The 16,157-nt window shown below is 41.1% G+C and overlaps 1 protein-coding gene across 2 annotated transcripts in view; it reads left to right on the top strand.

Moving 5' to 3' along the window:
- Nucleotides 1–16,157, top strand: part of ANK3 (ankyrin 3) — a 460,069-nt gene that overhangs the window by 325,887 nt on the left and 118,025 nt on the right. For both annotated transcript variants that reach the window (XM_070752072.1, XM_070752071.1), the window contains 5 exons: nt 3,263–3,361; nt 3,507–3,605; nt 4,602–4,697; nt 11,251–11,323; nt 11,482–11,544. In XM_070752072.1, the coding sequence (XP_070608173.1) occupies nt 3,263–3,361; nt 3,507–3,605; nt 4,602–4,697; nt 11,251–11,323; nt 11,482–11,544 (430 nt within the window). The remainder of the gene's footprint in view (nt 1–3,262; nt 3,362–3,506; nt 3,606–4,601; nt 4,698–11,250; nt 11,324–11,481; nt 11,545–16,157) is intronic.

The raw sequence follows: 16,157 nt of genomic DNA, 5'->3' as shown, positions 1-16,157 counted from the left end.
CGTCAGAAAAGATCACATTACCTTGACTCCTTTGTGAACCGTCCCTGTCCAGCTTTCCCAGCTCAGTTCTGCTAAATAAGCATCTGTCTGGAAAGGAGAGAGAATGTTATCTTGATGCAAATGATAAAGGCTTAAATTGCTCATGACTTTTAAGGGTAATAATTGTGGTAACCCTTAAAGGTCTCAAAACACCACCACCTCTTTCTCGACATCAGCATTTTTGATGGGGCAGAATTTCCTCTCTCTCGGGGTCCTTTTTGAAAATGTGGTGCTTCCTCGATCCCACAGTGGATACGTCCTTTATGTCAGGAGTCACACAAAAAACTGAGGACTTTTCCCATGGGTCTGCATCATGTTTTCATGTTGCCTTTCCTCACAGTTACTCAGGTGAACATTTCTGGCTACTCCTTCCATTTTGTGAGTCTTTTGTGATAAATCCCATGAGATAGGATAGTTGTGGGGCAGCCTTTCAGCTCAGCTTCCTTCTTGTAAGGAGACTTGAATCCAGATCAAGTGGCGCTAAAGTCCAGAAGTCCATTTGACCGAGGCAGTGTTCTCAACCTACAGTGTTGGGCGAACCGAACCTGCAAAGTTCAGGTTCGTACTGAACTTTGCGCAGTTCGGTATACTGAACCCGAATCCGAATTTTTGTAAAAGTTCGGAAAAGGTTCGGGTTCAGGAGAGCACCAGGAAGCGCCGCCGCCCAGCTGTCACCTTCTGAAACAGCCAGAGAGCTGTCGGCCAGTCGGGAGGCACAAAAGAAGGTGGGGAATCCCACAAGGAGATTCCAGCGGTGGAGCTTTGACATCACTGAAACGTCCTTCCTGGCCGGCTGAAATGGGGACTCCAGGAAGGACGTCTCAGTGACATCAAAGCTCCGCCCCTGGAATCCCCTCATGGGATTCCCCACCTCCTTTTGCGCCTCCCAACCGGCCAACAGCTCCCCGGCTGTTCTGGGAAGTGCCGCCGCCCAGCTGTCACCTTCAGAAACAGCCGGGGCGCCTCTCGGCGGTCTCCCGAACGCCAAACCCAGAAGTTCAGCAAAAGTTCGGGTTCGGGAGAGCGCTGAGAAGCGCCCTGGCTGTTCCGGAAGGTGACAGCTGGGCGGCGGCGCTTCCTGGCGCTTTCCTGAGCGCCGAACCCAGAAGTTTGCCAAAAGTTCGGGTTCGGGTTCAGGTGCCGAACCCGAACTTCATTGGGTTCGCCCAACACTAGTCAGGAGTCACACAAAAAAACTGAGGACCTTTGCTATGGGTCTGCCTCATTGTTTTCATCTTGCCTTCTTTCCTCACAGTTAGTCAGGTGAACATTTCTGGCTCCTCCTTCCATTTTGTGAGTCTTTTGTGATAAATCCCATGAGATAGGATAGTTGTGGCGCAGCCTTTTAGCTCAGCTTCCTTCTTGCAACGAGACTTGAATCCAGATCGCGTGGTGCTAAAGTCCAATAGTCTGTTTGACCGAGGCAGTGTTCCCAACCTACAAAATTCCTAGCTAGCACCACAAATTCAGAAATTGGGGTATTGGTTAGATATGGCTGCTGTCTTTCTTTGATGCCCCACTGCAGTAGGGATTCAGTAAACTTAGTCCATCTGCTTTTTGGCCCAATATGTTTAAAAAAAAATAAAATAAAGTATATTGAATTTGGCACATTAAAAACATCCTATATACATTTCTCTCAATCCTGGAATATCAACTTTCGTTTACATTGTTTCCATATTTATTTTCATACTTATTTTCCAATCGTATTGCATTAAATATACTGTACACAAATATTTACATTTGTATATTAATATTTACTTACATATACCTATACTTATATAGGTATAAGTATAAGTACCTATACTTATATTTACACATGTACATATGTATGTACGTACATATATATATATATATATATATATGAAGAGGCAACAGCCATCACGATCTCTGGAACATTTAAAATTTATTTAAAACTGTTAAAAAATTACTGAGCTTTCGTCAATCCCTATTGACTTCATCAGAGTATTAAAATCACCATTGATAACTAATACTTATAACAGTGGTTCTCACCCTTTCTAATGCCGCGACCCCTTAATACAGTTTCTCATGTTGTGGTGACCCCCAACCATAAGTCTAGCGCCAATTCTCCCAACAGAGCTTTGAGCTGATTGGCAGGAAGGTAAGAGGGACACCCCTACAGAGAGACACCCCTCTGTTAAAAAGTGCTACTGCTAACATCTTGTAAGCCGCCCTGAGACTAAGGAGAAGGACGGCATAAAAATCAAATATATAAATGAATGAATGAATGAATGAATGAATGAATGAGTAAATAAGTAAATAAGTAAATAAGTAAATAAATAAATACGCCTGATTGGTCGGATTGTAAATATAATTTTCAAGGCGCCAGAATAGAAGCTTGAGTTCCTATGGGAAATTTGTCTTTCCCCATGGTCTTAGGTGACCCCTGTGAAAAGGTCCTTCGATCCCCAAAGGGGTCCTGACCCCTAGGTTGAGAACCACTGCCTTATAACGTATTATTTAACTTTTCTTATTCTCTTGTTTTCTGAAACTCTTCTTAAAAACACAACTGGATCTACTTGAGACCTTGGTGGGGGTGTAACGATGGCTTTGGCCTGACAGTTGGATTGCGTCATAGGAATATCACAGTATTTTAAAAACAAACAGTAGATGTCACTATAAAAATGTGAACATAAACACATATGTTTGTTATCAAGAGGACAAGCAAGTACAGTGGTACCTCTACCTACAAACGCCTCTACTTACTAACTTGTCTAGATAAGAACCGGATGTTCAAGATTTGCCTCTTCTCAAGAACCATTTTCCACTTACACACCCGAGCCTACAAAACTGTAACCGGAAAAGGCAGGGAGAAGCCTCCGTGGGGCCTTTCTGAGAATCTCCTGGGAGGAAACAGGGCTGGAAAAGACGGGGAGAAGCCTCTGTGGGGCCTCTCTAGGAATCTCCTGGGAGGAAAGAGGGCCGGAAAAGGCAGGGAGAAGCCTCCGTGGGGCCTCTCTAGGAATCTCCTGGGAGGAAAGAGAGCCGGAAAAGGCAGGGAGACTTATAACGTATAACTTAACTTTTGTTATTCTCTTGTTTTCTGAAACTCTTTTTAAAAACACAACTGGATCTACTTGAGACCTTGGTGGGGGTGGAAGAAGAAGACTTGGAGCCTAAATGCATGACGTTATTTCATTCAGTTCCCCTATTAATCACCCTGCCATTTGTTTTTGCTCTTTCCTTTGTCTGGATTTAATTTTAGATGGGCTACACTCCATTACACGTCGGGTGCCACTATGGAAACATAAAGATCGTTAACTTCCTCCTGCAGCAATTTGCAAAAGTGAATGCCAAAACCAAGGTGAGATGTTTTTTTTTCCCCCTCTGACCCTTCTTTCTCCTCTCTCTCGTCTGCCTTCCTCTGTGTCGATGGGGTTGGCAGTGGAGTTGGGGGCTCCCGGAGGGTCTCCTGAAAACACCCCCCTTTCCTTTTTCCTTCTCCTTAGAACGGCTACACCCCCCTGCACCAAGCTGCTCAGCAAGGACACACCCACATCATCAACGTCCTGCTGCAGAATGGCGCGTCCCCCAACGAGCTCACTGTGGTAAGACGTTGGGTGGGTAGGGGGAAGATCTTGGGTACCGCTTTTCGCCAGCTTCCTCTTTGGATGGTGAACCTGCTTGTCAGGTGTGACTTCCATTCAAAGTCCAGGAAAGGAAACCCCCCAGCTCCATTTGTTAGAGATGAGTGCTTTTACTTTTAAGTTTTGAGGCAAAAGATTTGAAAGATGCATATACAGTGGTACCTCTACTTATGGACTTTTCTAGATAAGAACCAGGTGTTCAAGATTTTCTTGCCTCTTCTCAAGAACCATTTTTTTTATTTGTTTGTTCGTTTGTTTGTGAGTGGAGGAGTGGAGGGCTCTTCTAGTAAAGTATCTCTGGACATTTTCTAAAGTGTTTGTGTCCGAAATATGGTGTGCGTTTCAGACAGATGAGCTGTATTCAACGATTGGCCTGGCAAACGTTTTGTATACTCTGGCTAAGTAGTGTGAGATTACTGGAGCAGAAGCTACGTAGGATTAGATTAAGAACTCTTAAAGCCTTTTTGGCAATGTTGTTACAGTGGGTTTTGGCACTTGGACCGGGCTTTCCTTATTCTCAAGAAGCAGATTGCCCTTGGACCATCCCTCACTCCTGCCTTCATAGAGAAGCTCAAGAGCAGGTCATCCCTGTTTGGGGACAGTTGAGATGTTTTTGTTATATGGATTTTCATCCCACCTTGAACGGAAGCCCTAAAAACTAGTGTTTTCCTCACCTCTCCGCTCTGCACAGTACCATTAAAGTATTCCTTTTCTTGGAATGTATAAGCTTGGTCACAGATGGAGGGTCGATAACCCCAACTGTCTCTGTTTGCTCTTCGGTAGTTGGCTGTTCAAGACAGACTTTACTTTTCCATTTGCTTCCCATGGAAACAGCCTCAACCTAACCCTTCCTAATTAGATAGCAACTAAAAGTTTCTTGAAGGGAAGCACGCTGGACTTCTAGTTGCCTCTTCATTGGAGAAGTAGCTCTTCTTAAGGAAACTTTTTCTCCTGCAGAATGGAAACACTGCCCTGGCCATTGCCAAACGACTGGGCTACATTTCTGTCGTCGACACGCTGAAAATAGTGACGGAAGAGACAATGACGACAATTGTAAGTATGGCTACCTGTCCATTGTTGTTGTTAGTTGTGAAGTTTATTTACTTATTTACTTATTTACTTAGTTAGTTAGTTAGTTAGTTAGTTAGTTAGTTAGTTAGTTAGTTAGTTAGTCCAATACACAATGAGGGTTTTAGTGGGTATATATAATTCTCTGCCTTACAAGGCAAAGGTTGCAGGTTCAAGTCCCAGTGGGTATGGCTAGCTGATGAGGCCAAATTAAGGCCGAAATAGATCTATCCTAGTCTCCCTCAATTTTCAAATTCAACAAAAAAACATGTGCCATATATATATATCCGACATAAAAAGACATATATATATATATATATATATATATATATATATATATATATATATATATATATATATATATATATATATATATATATATGTATTGTTCTGAGTTCGGGTTTTGCCCCGTGTAATATTTTCAGTGTCTATGCGACGTTTCGGTGAAATCACATTCACCATCATCAGGCTGAAGTTATAAGCTTCGTGCTGCTGTAAATATAGATAAATATAGATATCTATATTTACAGCAGCACGAAGCTTATAACTTCAGCCTGATGATGGTGAATGTGATTTCACCGAAACGTCGCATAGACACTCAAAATATTACACGGGGCAAAACCCGAACTCAGAACAATCTACATACATATACCCGTGAAAATCTATGAAAACACACACATATACACACACACACACACACACACATAGTAAAATACATGTTGAAGGTTATAGAGGAGATACTCATAGTAAAATATATCTAAGAAAGAATAAAAAAGAAGATATAGGAACAGAACATATCAATGAAAGAATAGAAGAAGAGATATAGGAATAGAAGAAAGGTATAGGAGATATAGGAGAGCAATAGGACAGGGGACGGAAGGCACTCTAGTGCACTTGTATTTGCCCCTTGCTGACCTCTTAGGAATCTGGATAGGTCAACTGTGGATAATCTAAGGGTAAAGTGTTGGGAGTTTGGGGATGACACTATGGAGTTCGGTAATGAGTTCCACTCTTCGACAACTCGGTTACTGAAGTCATATTTTTTACAGTCAAGTTTGGAGCGGTTAATATTAAGTTTAAATATGTTGTGTGCTCTTGTGTTGTTGTGGTTGAAGCTGAAATAGTCGCCGACAGGCAGGACGTTGCAGCATATGATCTTGTGGCGAATACTTACATCATGTTTAAGGCGTCTTAGTTCTAGGCTTTCTAAGTCCAGGATTGAAAGTCTAATCTCATAGGGTATTCTGTTTCAAGTAGAGGAGTGAAGTGCTTTCTAAAGAAACAAACAGAACAGAATGTCAGCATTCCAAATAAAATCTGAGAAATAAATCAGAATCCAAACCTTGGCCTTTCTCCAAGTTCAAATTTATTGACATAGTCATGTTGGTTACCAACTGTATTCATCCCGATACCAACTTTTCCTACAATTCTCCATTCAAGTTAAGGTTCATCCCTCGTCCCCACACCCACAAGTTCATCACAGGGACCACTCTCGTTCTCCACGATCCTCCCCTGTACTTCCGGCTGGTGCTGAAGAAAGGATGACCTTGAATGGAAATAATTTGTCGTGACTAGTATCTATCCCTCTCATGCAACCACCCATCCCCAAATCCCACAGTCCTATTCTACTTGTGGCAGGCCAAAGTCTCTAACTCAAAACGAAGGCTTCGGCCTGACCAAAATGCATCTGATTGGGCCTTGGTGCTATCTGAGCTTGGTTGCTTTCTTGCAAAGATTTCATCATTCCTTGATGATGTTTCCTAGTTTGGGTAATGAAACATCTGCAAAAAAGCAACTAAACCCAGAGAACACCAAGGACCCTCATTTCAACTTTGAGTCCAAATATTCTCCTTTACGAGAAATGTATCGGGCTCCATGCCAAGGCAGTCTATCCACCTTAGACCAGAGCTTGGTGGCTGATCAACCAAATGATTTAGGATAACTCGGTTTCCATTACGTAATAATAATAATAATAATAATAATAATAATAATAATAATAATAACAACAACAACAACAACAACAACAACAACAACAACTAAACAATGTCGTTTGGCGGGACCCAGGAGAAGAGCCTTCTCTGTGGCGGCCCCGGCCCTCTGGAACCAACTCCCCCCAGAGATTAGAATTGCCCCCACCCTCCTCGCCTTTCGTAAGCTTCTTAAAACCCACCTCTGCTGTCAGGCATGGGGGAATTGAGATTCTTTCCCCCTTAGGCCTTTACAATTTATGCATGGTATGTTTTGTATGTATGTTTGGTTTTATAATAAGGGTTTTTAATTGTTTTACTATTGGATTTTCACATGTTGTTTTATCACTGTTGTTAGCCGCCCCGAGTCCACGGAGAGGGGCAGCATACAAATCCAATAAATAAATAAAATAAATAAATACATACATAAATTACTCCAATTATTAATAATGATGATGATAATAAATAATAATAATAATAATGATGATGATAATAAATAATAATAATAATAATAATAATAATAATAATAATCGCAATCCCAGGGGACAGCAGAATTGAGGAGAAACAGCTAGAGAAATTAGTGAAATATGAAGATCTAAAAATCGAGCTGCAACGAATCTGGCATAAGCCAGTGAAAGTGGTCCCAGTGGTACTTGGCACGCTGGGCGCAGTGCCAAAGGATCTCAGTGGACATTTGAAAACCATTGGAATTGACAAAATCTCCATCTGTCAATTGCAAAAGGCCGCTGTACTGGGATCGGCAAACATAATTTGCCACTACATCACGCAGTCCTAGGTGCTTGGGAAGCGCCCGACTGGTGATGAAATACGAAATCCAGCATAGTGATCTTGTTTGCTTTGTTGTATTGACATTATAATTATAATTATAATTATAATTATAATTATAATTATAATTATAATTATTATTATAATTATAATTATAATTATAATTATAATTATAATTATAATTATAATTATAATTATAATTATAATTATAATTATAATTATAATTATAATTATAATTATAATTATAATTATAATTATAATTATAATTATAATTATAATTATAATTATAATTATAATTATTATTATAATTATAATAATAATTATTATTATTATTATAATAACAATTATTATTATTATTATTATTATTATTATTATTATTATTATTATTATTGTATGCTGCCCTTCTCCGAAGACTCGGGGCGGCTCACAAGATACAACATAAAAAAAATGCGTACAACAAATCTAATCATTTAAAAACTACAACCTAAAATCCCAATTTATTAGAATCTGTCGATCAATTCAGTCACAACCACACATCACATTCATCAGCCAGGGGGCCTAGGATCTAATTGCTCCATGCCTGGCGACATAAGTGAGTCGAGACTCTTGCAGAAGGTGAGGAGGGTGGGGGCAGTGCGAATCTCTGGGGGGGAGCTGATTCCAGAGGGACGGGGCCACCACAGAGAAGGCTCTTCCCCTAAGCCCCGCCAGACGACATTGTCTAGTCGACGGGACCTGGAGAAGGCCAACTCTGTGGGATCTAACCGACCGCTGGGATTCATGCAGCAGAAGGTGGTCCCGTAAATAATCTGGGGTATTTTTCTTAAAAAACACAGCAGGAAAGAGCAAAAGGAGGCAGTTTTGGAGAGCTGGAAAATTTACTGCACCACCTTTTCTGCAGTGCAGCTCAATAGAGACTGACCTCTCCTCCCTATAATAAGAGGTCAGCTGGTGTGCTTCAGGCTGCAGAAGTTGCCATGGAGACCTTTGTCTGCACTGCCCGAACAGCGTCTATCTGAGCTGAGAGAAGCAGAAAGGCAGATGAAAATTCAACGGAGGGAAGCTCACAGTAGACCCATCTAGGCTCCCTCCTCTTTTATTTTCACCCATATCAGAATTTCCTAATATACTGGTCAAAAAAATAAATAAAGGGAACACTCAAAGAACACATCCTAGATCAGAATGAATGAAATATTCTCATTGAATACTTTGTTCTGTGCAAAGTTGAATCTGCACAACAGCAAGCAGAATTGATTGTCCATCAGTGTTGCTCCCTAAGCGGACAGTTTGATTTCACAGAAGTTTGATTTACTTGGAGTTATATTGCATTCTTTGAGTGTTCCCTTTATTTATTTATTTTTTTTGAGCCGTGTATAATTTCAGGCTTAACAGAGCAGCTTGCAAATAATTGTACAGAGGCAGGTTTAAAATAAAAGAACTAATAGTAAGCTTAGAACTTCGACGCCTAAAACACGATTTAAGTATTGCCCACAAGATCATATGCTGCAACATCCTGCTTCTCAATGACTACTTCAGCTTCAACCACAACAACACAAGAGCATGCAACAGATTCAAACTTAATATTAATCGTCCCAAACTTGACTGTAAAAAATATGACTTTAGCAATTGAGTTGTCGAAGCGTGGAACTCATTACTGGACTCAATAGTGTCAACCCCTAACCCCCAACATTTCTCCCTTAGACTATCCACGATTGACCTCTCCAGGTTCCTAAGAGGTCAGTAAGGGGCGTACATAAGTGCACTAGTGTGCCTTTCGTCCCCTGTCCAATTGTCTTTCCTTTATCTCATATATCACATATATTTTCTTCCTTTCATATATCTTCTCCTCTATTTTTATATCTTTTCTTCTATCCTTTTCTTTATATATAATACTTCATGTCTATTCTCTTCAATATGTATTGTGTGTTGGACAAAATAAATAAATATATAAATAAAGCAAAGTAAAGTAGAGTAAAGTAAAGTAAAGTAAAGTAAAGTAAAGTAAAAAAATAAAATAAAATAAATAATAAAATAAAGTAAAATAAAGTAAAATAAAATAAAATAAAATAAAATAAAATAATAAATAAAATAAAATAAAATAATAAAATAAAATAAAATAAAATAATAAAATAAATAAAATAAAATAAAATAATAAAATAAAATAAATAAAATAATAAAATAAAATAAAATAAAATAAAATAAAATAATAAATAAAATAAATAAAGCAGAGCAGCAAGTCCTGCCAAGACGAAGAGAAGCAGTTGAAATGGAGCAGTGAACACAATAACTACTGAAACAACAAGTAGCAGCCAGCTGTGTTGGTATTGGGAAGGTTGTGTTCTCCTAATGTTGAATGACATTCATTCAACTTTAATTAAAAAATAATAATTTTAAAAAAAATTTAAAAAGAGATTTTGGCAATTTTTTTGCCTCTGAGCATGCACGGAAAGCAGGAAAATGGCCAAAATCTCACACACACGTGCATGTCACGTCCTAATGTTGCATGACATTCATTCAACTTTAATTTTTTAAAAAATAAGGAAAATTTTAAAAAGAGATTTTGGCAATTTTTTGCCTCTGTGCATGCACAGAAGGCTAAAAAATTGCCAAAATCTCTCATACACATGCACCCCCTTGCAGGATTTTGCTTCCTGGGCCTGTGCAGAAGCAAAAACATGCTGAGATGTGCATGCACACACGCAGGAGAAGCAGCGGGAATGGGAATTCACCCCCGCCTTGGAGTATTTGCTGTAAGGATAAAACAGGCACATGAAATAATGCAAGGGGTTTAGAGGAAAGACACAGTTATAGAGGATATTTACCGATGACTCTAAAGTTTGCAATAGGGTTGATATTCCTGGAGGGGTCTGTAATATGGTAAATGATTTAGCTTTACTAGATAAATGGTCAAAGCAATGGAAACTGCAGTTTAATGTTTCCAAATGTAAAATAATGCACTTGGGGAAAAAGAATCCTCAATCTGAGTATTGCATTGGCAGTTCTGTGTTACCAAAACTTCAGAAGAGAAGGATTTTTTTAGGGGTAGTGATTTCTGACAGCCTCAAAATGGGTGAGCAGTGTGGTCGGGCGGTAGGAAAAGCAAGTAGGATGCTTGGCTGCATAGCTAGAGATATAACAAGCAGGAAGAGGGAGATTGTGATCCCCTTATATAGAGCGCTGGTGAGACCACATTTGGAATCCTGTGTTCAGTTCTGGAGACCTCACCTACAAAAGGATATTGATGGAATTGAACGGGTCCAAAGACAGGCTACAAGAATGGCGGAAGGTCTTAAGCATAAAACGTATCAGGAAAGACTTCATGAACTCAATCTGTATAGTCTGGAGGACAGAAGGAAAAGGGGGGACATGATCGAAACATTTAAATATGTGAAAGGATTAAATAAGGTTCAGGAGGGAAGTGTTTTTAATAGGAAAGTGAACACAAGAACAAGGGGGCACAATCTGAAGTTAGTTGGGGAAAAGATCAAAAGCAACATGAGAAAATATTATTTGACTGAAAGAGTAGTAGATCCTTGGAACAAACTTCCAGCAGACGTGGTTGGTAAATCCACAGTAACTGAATTTAAACATGCCTGGGATAAACATATATCCATTGTAAGATAAAAATACAGGAAATAGTATAAGGGCAGACTAGATGGACCATGAGGTCTTTTTCTGCCGTCAGACTTCTATGTTTCTATGTTTCTATTGTTGCAATAGTTTCCGGAGGATTTTACTGATCATTTTACATTGAACCGACACCGCTTCTTTCTTTTTTTTAACAGACCGTCACCGAAAAACATAAAATGAATGTTCCAGAAACCATGAATGAAGTTTTGGATATGTCGGATGATGAAGGTAGGTGGAAGGGAAAATAGTGGGAGTTGTGCATGGGAGAGAGATATTCGTTGTGAAGACGACTCCTGCCTTTCCGTGGGGTTTTCAATTAAAATGATAAGTTTTCCCCCTGGATTTGTAAAAACGAACCTAATGTTTTGTTCACTTGAATTGTGCAGCATGCAAAGCGAATGTCCCTGAAATTCTCAGTGAAGGCGAATATATTTCCGATGCGGAAGAAGGTATTTTTTTGGCGCCTTTTCTCTCCGAGTTGCAGTGGGGCTCTGCCCTTCAGCCTTTCCACTTTTCCCTCCTAACAAGTCGCCTATCAAAGCTGCATATACACTACAGTTTGTACTTTCGGTGCAAAGGCTGCTTTGCCTCTTTCCCTTAGACCAGGCAGCTGAACCAGCCTTGCCCTTTGTTCTGTCGGGCTCTCTGGTAGAATCCTCCCAAAAATTCACAGGTACAAATTTCAGACACACACACGTTTGAAAATTCAAAACATTGTTCTTTATACTGAAAATTCGCTTAAACCAAGCCTTCTTTTGGTATAGCAAAGAGCACTCGTCTCCAAACAAACTGGTAATTTATACAAGTCCCTTGTCAGTTCTGAGATACTTAGCTTGCAGCTGTGAGGCAATTCACAGTCCTTCTTTCACAAAGTGAAACACACTTTGCTCTGGTTTAGTTTCAAAGCAGGGAAAAATCAGCACACAAAGGTCAAAGTCAGTCAAGCAGTCATGAAACACAACTATCAGATAATCCTCCACAGTGGCCAAACCCACAGGTTCTCTTTATAGCAGCCTCACTAATTACCACAGCCCCACCCAACCACAGGTGGCCTCATTTTCTTTGATAATAATCTCTCAGTTGTTGCTGCCTATGCACCGCTCTCTGCATGCGTGGCTGTATCATTAACTCTTGTTCTGAATCCAAGGAGGAGCTAGATAATCGATCTCCTTCTGAGCTGTCTGCCACACTCTCCTCCTCCCTGTCACTCATGTCTTCTTGGTCAGAGGAGCCTTCATCATCAGATTCCACTGGGGGCAAAACAGGCCTGCAGCATGTGGATGTCTCCCCCACATCCACAGTCCTTGGGGCAGGAGCTGGGCCAGAGCTAACCACAACACCCTTGGTTAAGCCCACCCAGTAATGGACAGCCAATTTTTTTACTGTCACACTGTGGGTGTGGCTTATTTTGCAGGTGTGGCTTAATGTTCATGTGACTCGGTAGGAGTGGCTTGCTGGCCATGTGATCAAGTGGGAGCGGCTTGAACGATCATCATTGTTCCAGTGAACTGTTAAGTCCTCGACTTACAACCTTACCAGTGTTGCTCGCTGGGGTGACAATTTGCTTCGCGTTTCCCGCGCTCTCCTTCCTAGGTCGCCCCCCGGCCTCACGCTGGGTAGCTAGGTGAACGGGTGCTGCCAGAAGCATAAATGCTGCCAGTGCTGCTTCCCACCCCAGGCGGGAGGTGGCCGCGTGAGGCTGGAGGGGAGCCGGGCAGGAGAGAGGGAAGCTCGTCCAAGGCCAGGAAGGAAGAAAGAGGAAAAAAGCAAGGAGCGCAGATCAGCAGTAGCAGCAGGGGGGAAAAGGAGAGCCAAGCCGAGGCCAGTAATCCAGGAAGTGACAGCCACCAATCAGCTGGAGCTGCGCACGCATCTTCATTTCCACCGATGGAACTGCGTTCCACCCCGTCCTGCCTGCTGCCCACCCCTCCTTCTGCCTGTTGCAGGACAAGATTTTACGAGCTTCTTCTGGGCATGCAAGAATCTGACATGATTGTCCTCTGTTTGTGGGCCCAAGAAATGTGGGTACCATAGATGATGTGGCCCCAGTGGACCTGTCCTTTTTCTTCCATTGCACAGGTTTATTTCAGAGCTGGAGTCCCAACCAGCATTAGCATACCTGTAGAAAGAGAAAACTGATGTTTGGGCCGTATTTGAGTATTTGGGGATGCTAATTCCACAATCTCAAAAGAGCCCTGCAATAAGTGATGTTTTGGGAAATGTTTTGCATCCGATTGGCTGATCCCAGTTTCATAACGACTATATATTTTAGAGAAGCAGGTAAAGTTCTTGGAGAAGGGCAGCATACAAATCTAATAAATTAATAAATTAATTAATTAATTAATTAATACAGGAAGGGAGGGAGGGAGGGAGGGAGGGAGGAAGGAAGGAAGACAGGAAGGAAGGCAGGCAGGAAGGAAGGATGGAAGGAAGGCAGGAAGGCAGGAAGGAAAGAAGGAAGGCAGGAAGGAAGGAAGGACGGAAGGAAGGAAGGAAGGCAGGAAGGAAGGAAGGAAGGAAGGAAGGAAGGAAGGAAAAAATAAAGAAAGAACAGTAGTTACTTGCTGTGTTTGTGTGCCCTTACGAAGAGCCTTGGTGGTGCAGTGGTTAGAGTGCAGTACTACAAGCTACTTCTGCTGATCACCAGCCGCCAGCAGTTTGGCAGATCGAATCGCATAGGCTCAAGGTTGACTCAGCCTTCTGTCCTTCCTAGGTCGGTAAAATGAGCACCCAGATTGTTGGCGGCAATATGCTTACTCTCTGTAAAACAGCTTAGAGAGGGCTGTAAAGCACTGTGAAGTGGTATATTAATCTAAATGCTATTGTTATTGCTAAGAGAAGAGCTCTATTCCTTGTTCCGTCAGTAGCAAAGAGTAGAGGTGACTTCCTCCCACCTTTGAACACCTGCAGTTTCTTTAGCACAAATGGAACATGCTTAAACTCACCAAGAAGTTTAACCCTGGTCCAACTCTCCCACACGATCTTGCATTGTCCAAGAATCCCGTGCGTCTTTTACTATGGGAATCTTCTTATTAAGATGTCGGCTGAAACTTTGCACCCAAAAGGCCTGGTCTGCCAACGATGTGGAACAATTTGTTTCAAACAACTGACTGTGGTTTTCTTTGGTGAAAAGTACCAGTCATACACACTTATGTATATGCAGCAAACTCCTTTTTCACTAACCTCCTTTGCCAATTCTCTTTAGCCACTAAAGTGCTTTCATGCCCTGCAGTTAATCGGTATAACCTTCTTAAAAATCCCTTTCTTTACTCTTTTAATCAAAATGCCATTAATCTTCTTGGGATATTCTCTTACGTGGCTCTTGCTTTTGTTGTTGTTGTAAAATTAAGAGTTTCTATATTATTGTATTAATCAGACCGATAAATATAAGAGATGTATATTTTAAGCAGACTGTCTCAGTGGAGAAAAAGTAGCCCAAATCTTTCATGAAAGGAGATGGATGGATGGATGGATGGATGGATGGACAGACGGACAGATATGGGCTATTTTTAACTTCACTGCATATTCTGCAAATCGATGGTGAGACCACACTTGGAGTACTGTGTACAGTTCTGGTCACCTCACCTCGAGAAGGATATAATGGAACTGGAAAAGGTGAAAAAAAGGGCAACAAGTATGATCAAAGAAATGGAGCCCCTCCCTTATGAAACCAGGTTGCAACGCCTTGGTCTCTTCAGCCTTGAAAGACAGCATTTAAGAGGTGACTTGATTGAAGTGTATAAAATCATGCATGGGATAGAAAAGGTGGATAGAGGAAAATGCTTTTCTCTATCACACAATACCAAGACGAGGGGGCACTCCCTAAAGCTCATAGGTAAGAAAGCGAGGACAAATAAAGGGAAATATTTCTTCACCCAGAGGGTTGTTGGTTTATGGAATTTACTTCCAGAAAAGGTCATGGCAGCTGTCAGCCTGGTTAGCTTCAAGGCAGGATTAGACAGATTCATGGATGCCAAGTGTATCGGTGGTTATTGAAATGGCTATCCATGCCTCTATGTTGGTTGAGGTAGGCAGGGTCCCCTTGGGTCCCATTTGTTGGGAGTCTTTCTGCTCAAGAGCCCCATGGACAATTGGTGGGCCACTGTGTGACACAGAATGCTGGGCTCGATGGGCTTTGGCCTGATTCAGCATGGCTCTTCTTATGTTTTTATGTTCTTATTCTGAGATACAAGGTCTGAAGTTGTTGTTGGTTAAATTTAATTAACAAAAATTCACTTTCTATAGCTGTCGTCAATTGCAAGCAATTTATTAATTGATTCTTTGCCACATTGAAACATTTAAATATGTCAAAGGGTTAAATAAGGTTCAGGAGGGAAGTGTTCTTAATAGGAAAGTGGACACAAGAACGAGGGGGCACAATCTGAGGCTAGTTGGGGGAAAGATCAGAAGCAAGATGAGAAAATATTACTTTACTGAAAGAGTAGTAGATGCTTGGAACAAACATCCAGCAGACGTGGTTGGTAAATCCACTGGAACTGAATTTAAACATGCCTGGGATCAACATAGATCCATCCTAAGATAAAATACAGGAAATAGTATAAGGGCAGACTAGATGGACCATGAGGTCTTTTACTGCCATCAATCTTCTATGTTTCTATGAAAGCCACCTTGAGCTGCCCATTAATGTAAGGTGATAAGAGCCAACTTGGGGACAGAGGACAAAGAGTCGAATTGTAAAGTTGAGATAAACTTATATTTTGATGAGTAATAAAATGTGTATTTTGGGTATTGGAATGACAAGGAAATATTACTTGGAGGCCAGCCCAACCTTGGTTCTTATTTCTGCACTGTGCGAAAACCTGTTCAGCCTGTATATTTTCAAACAAACGTAATGAAGGCCTCCCGACAACAGGAAGAAAAACCCTGAGTTCCCTATCCATGGATAATACGGAGAACAAAACAGCACTTACTAGTTGCCACATCGTAATGCTTGGCTGTGTCTTTATAAATGTTTGCCTTAGAACCACAGACAAAGCAGACTGGTTTGTGAGCAAAATATGACTATCTGTTGCAGAGCAACAAGTCCGCAAGACAATGAGCA

This window comes from Erythrolamprus reginae, chromosome 5 (genome assembly GCF_031021105.1).
Source record: "Erythrolamprus reginae isolate rEryReg1 chromosome 5, rEryReg1.hap1, whole genome shotgun sequence".
In the NCBI taxonomy this organism is placed as follows: Eukaryota; Metazoa; Chordata; class Lepidosauria; order Squamata; family Dipsadidae; genus Erythrolamprus; species Erythrolamprus reginae.
This window is presented reverse-complemented; position numbering and strand designations above follow the sequence as displayed.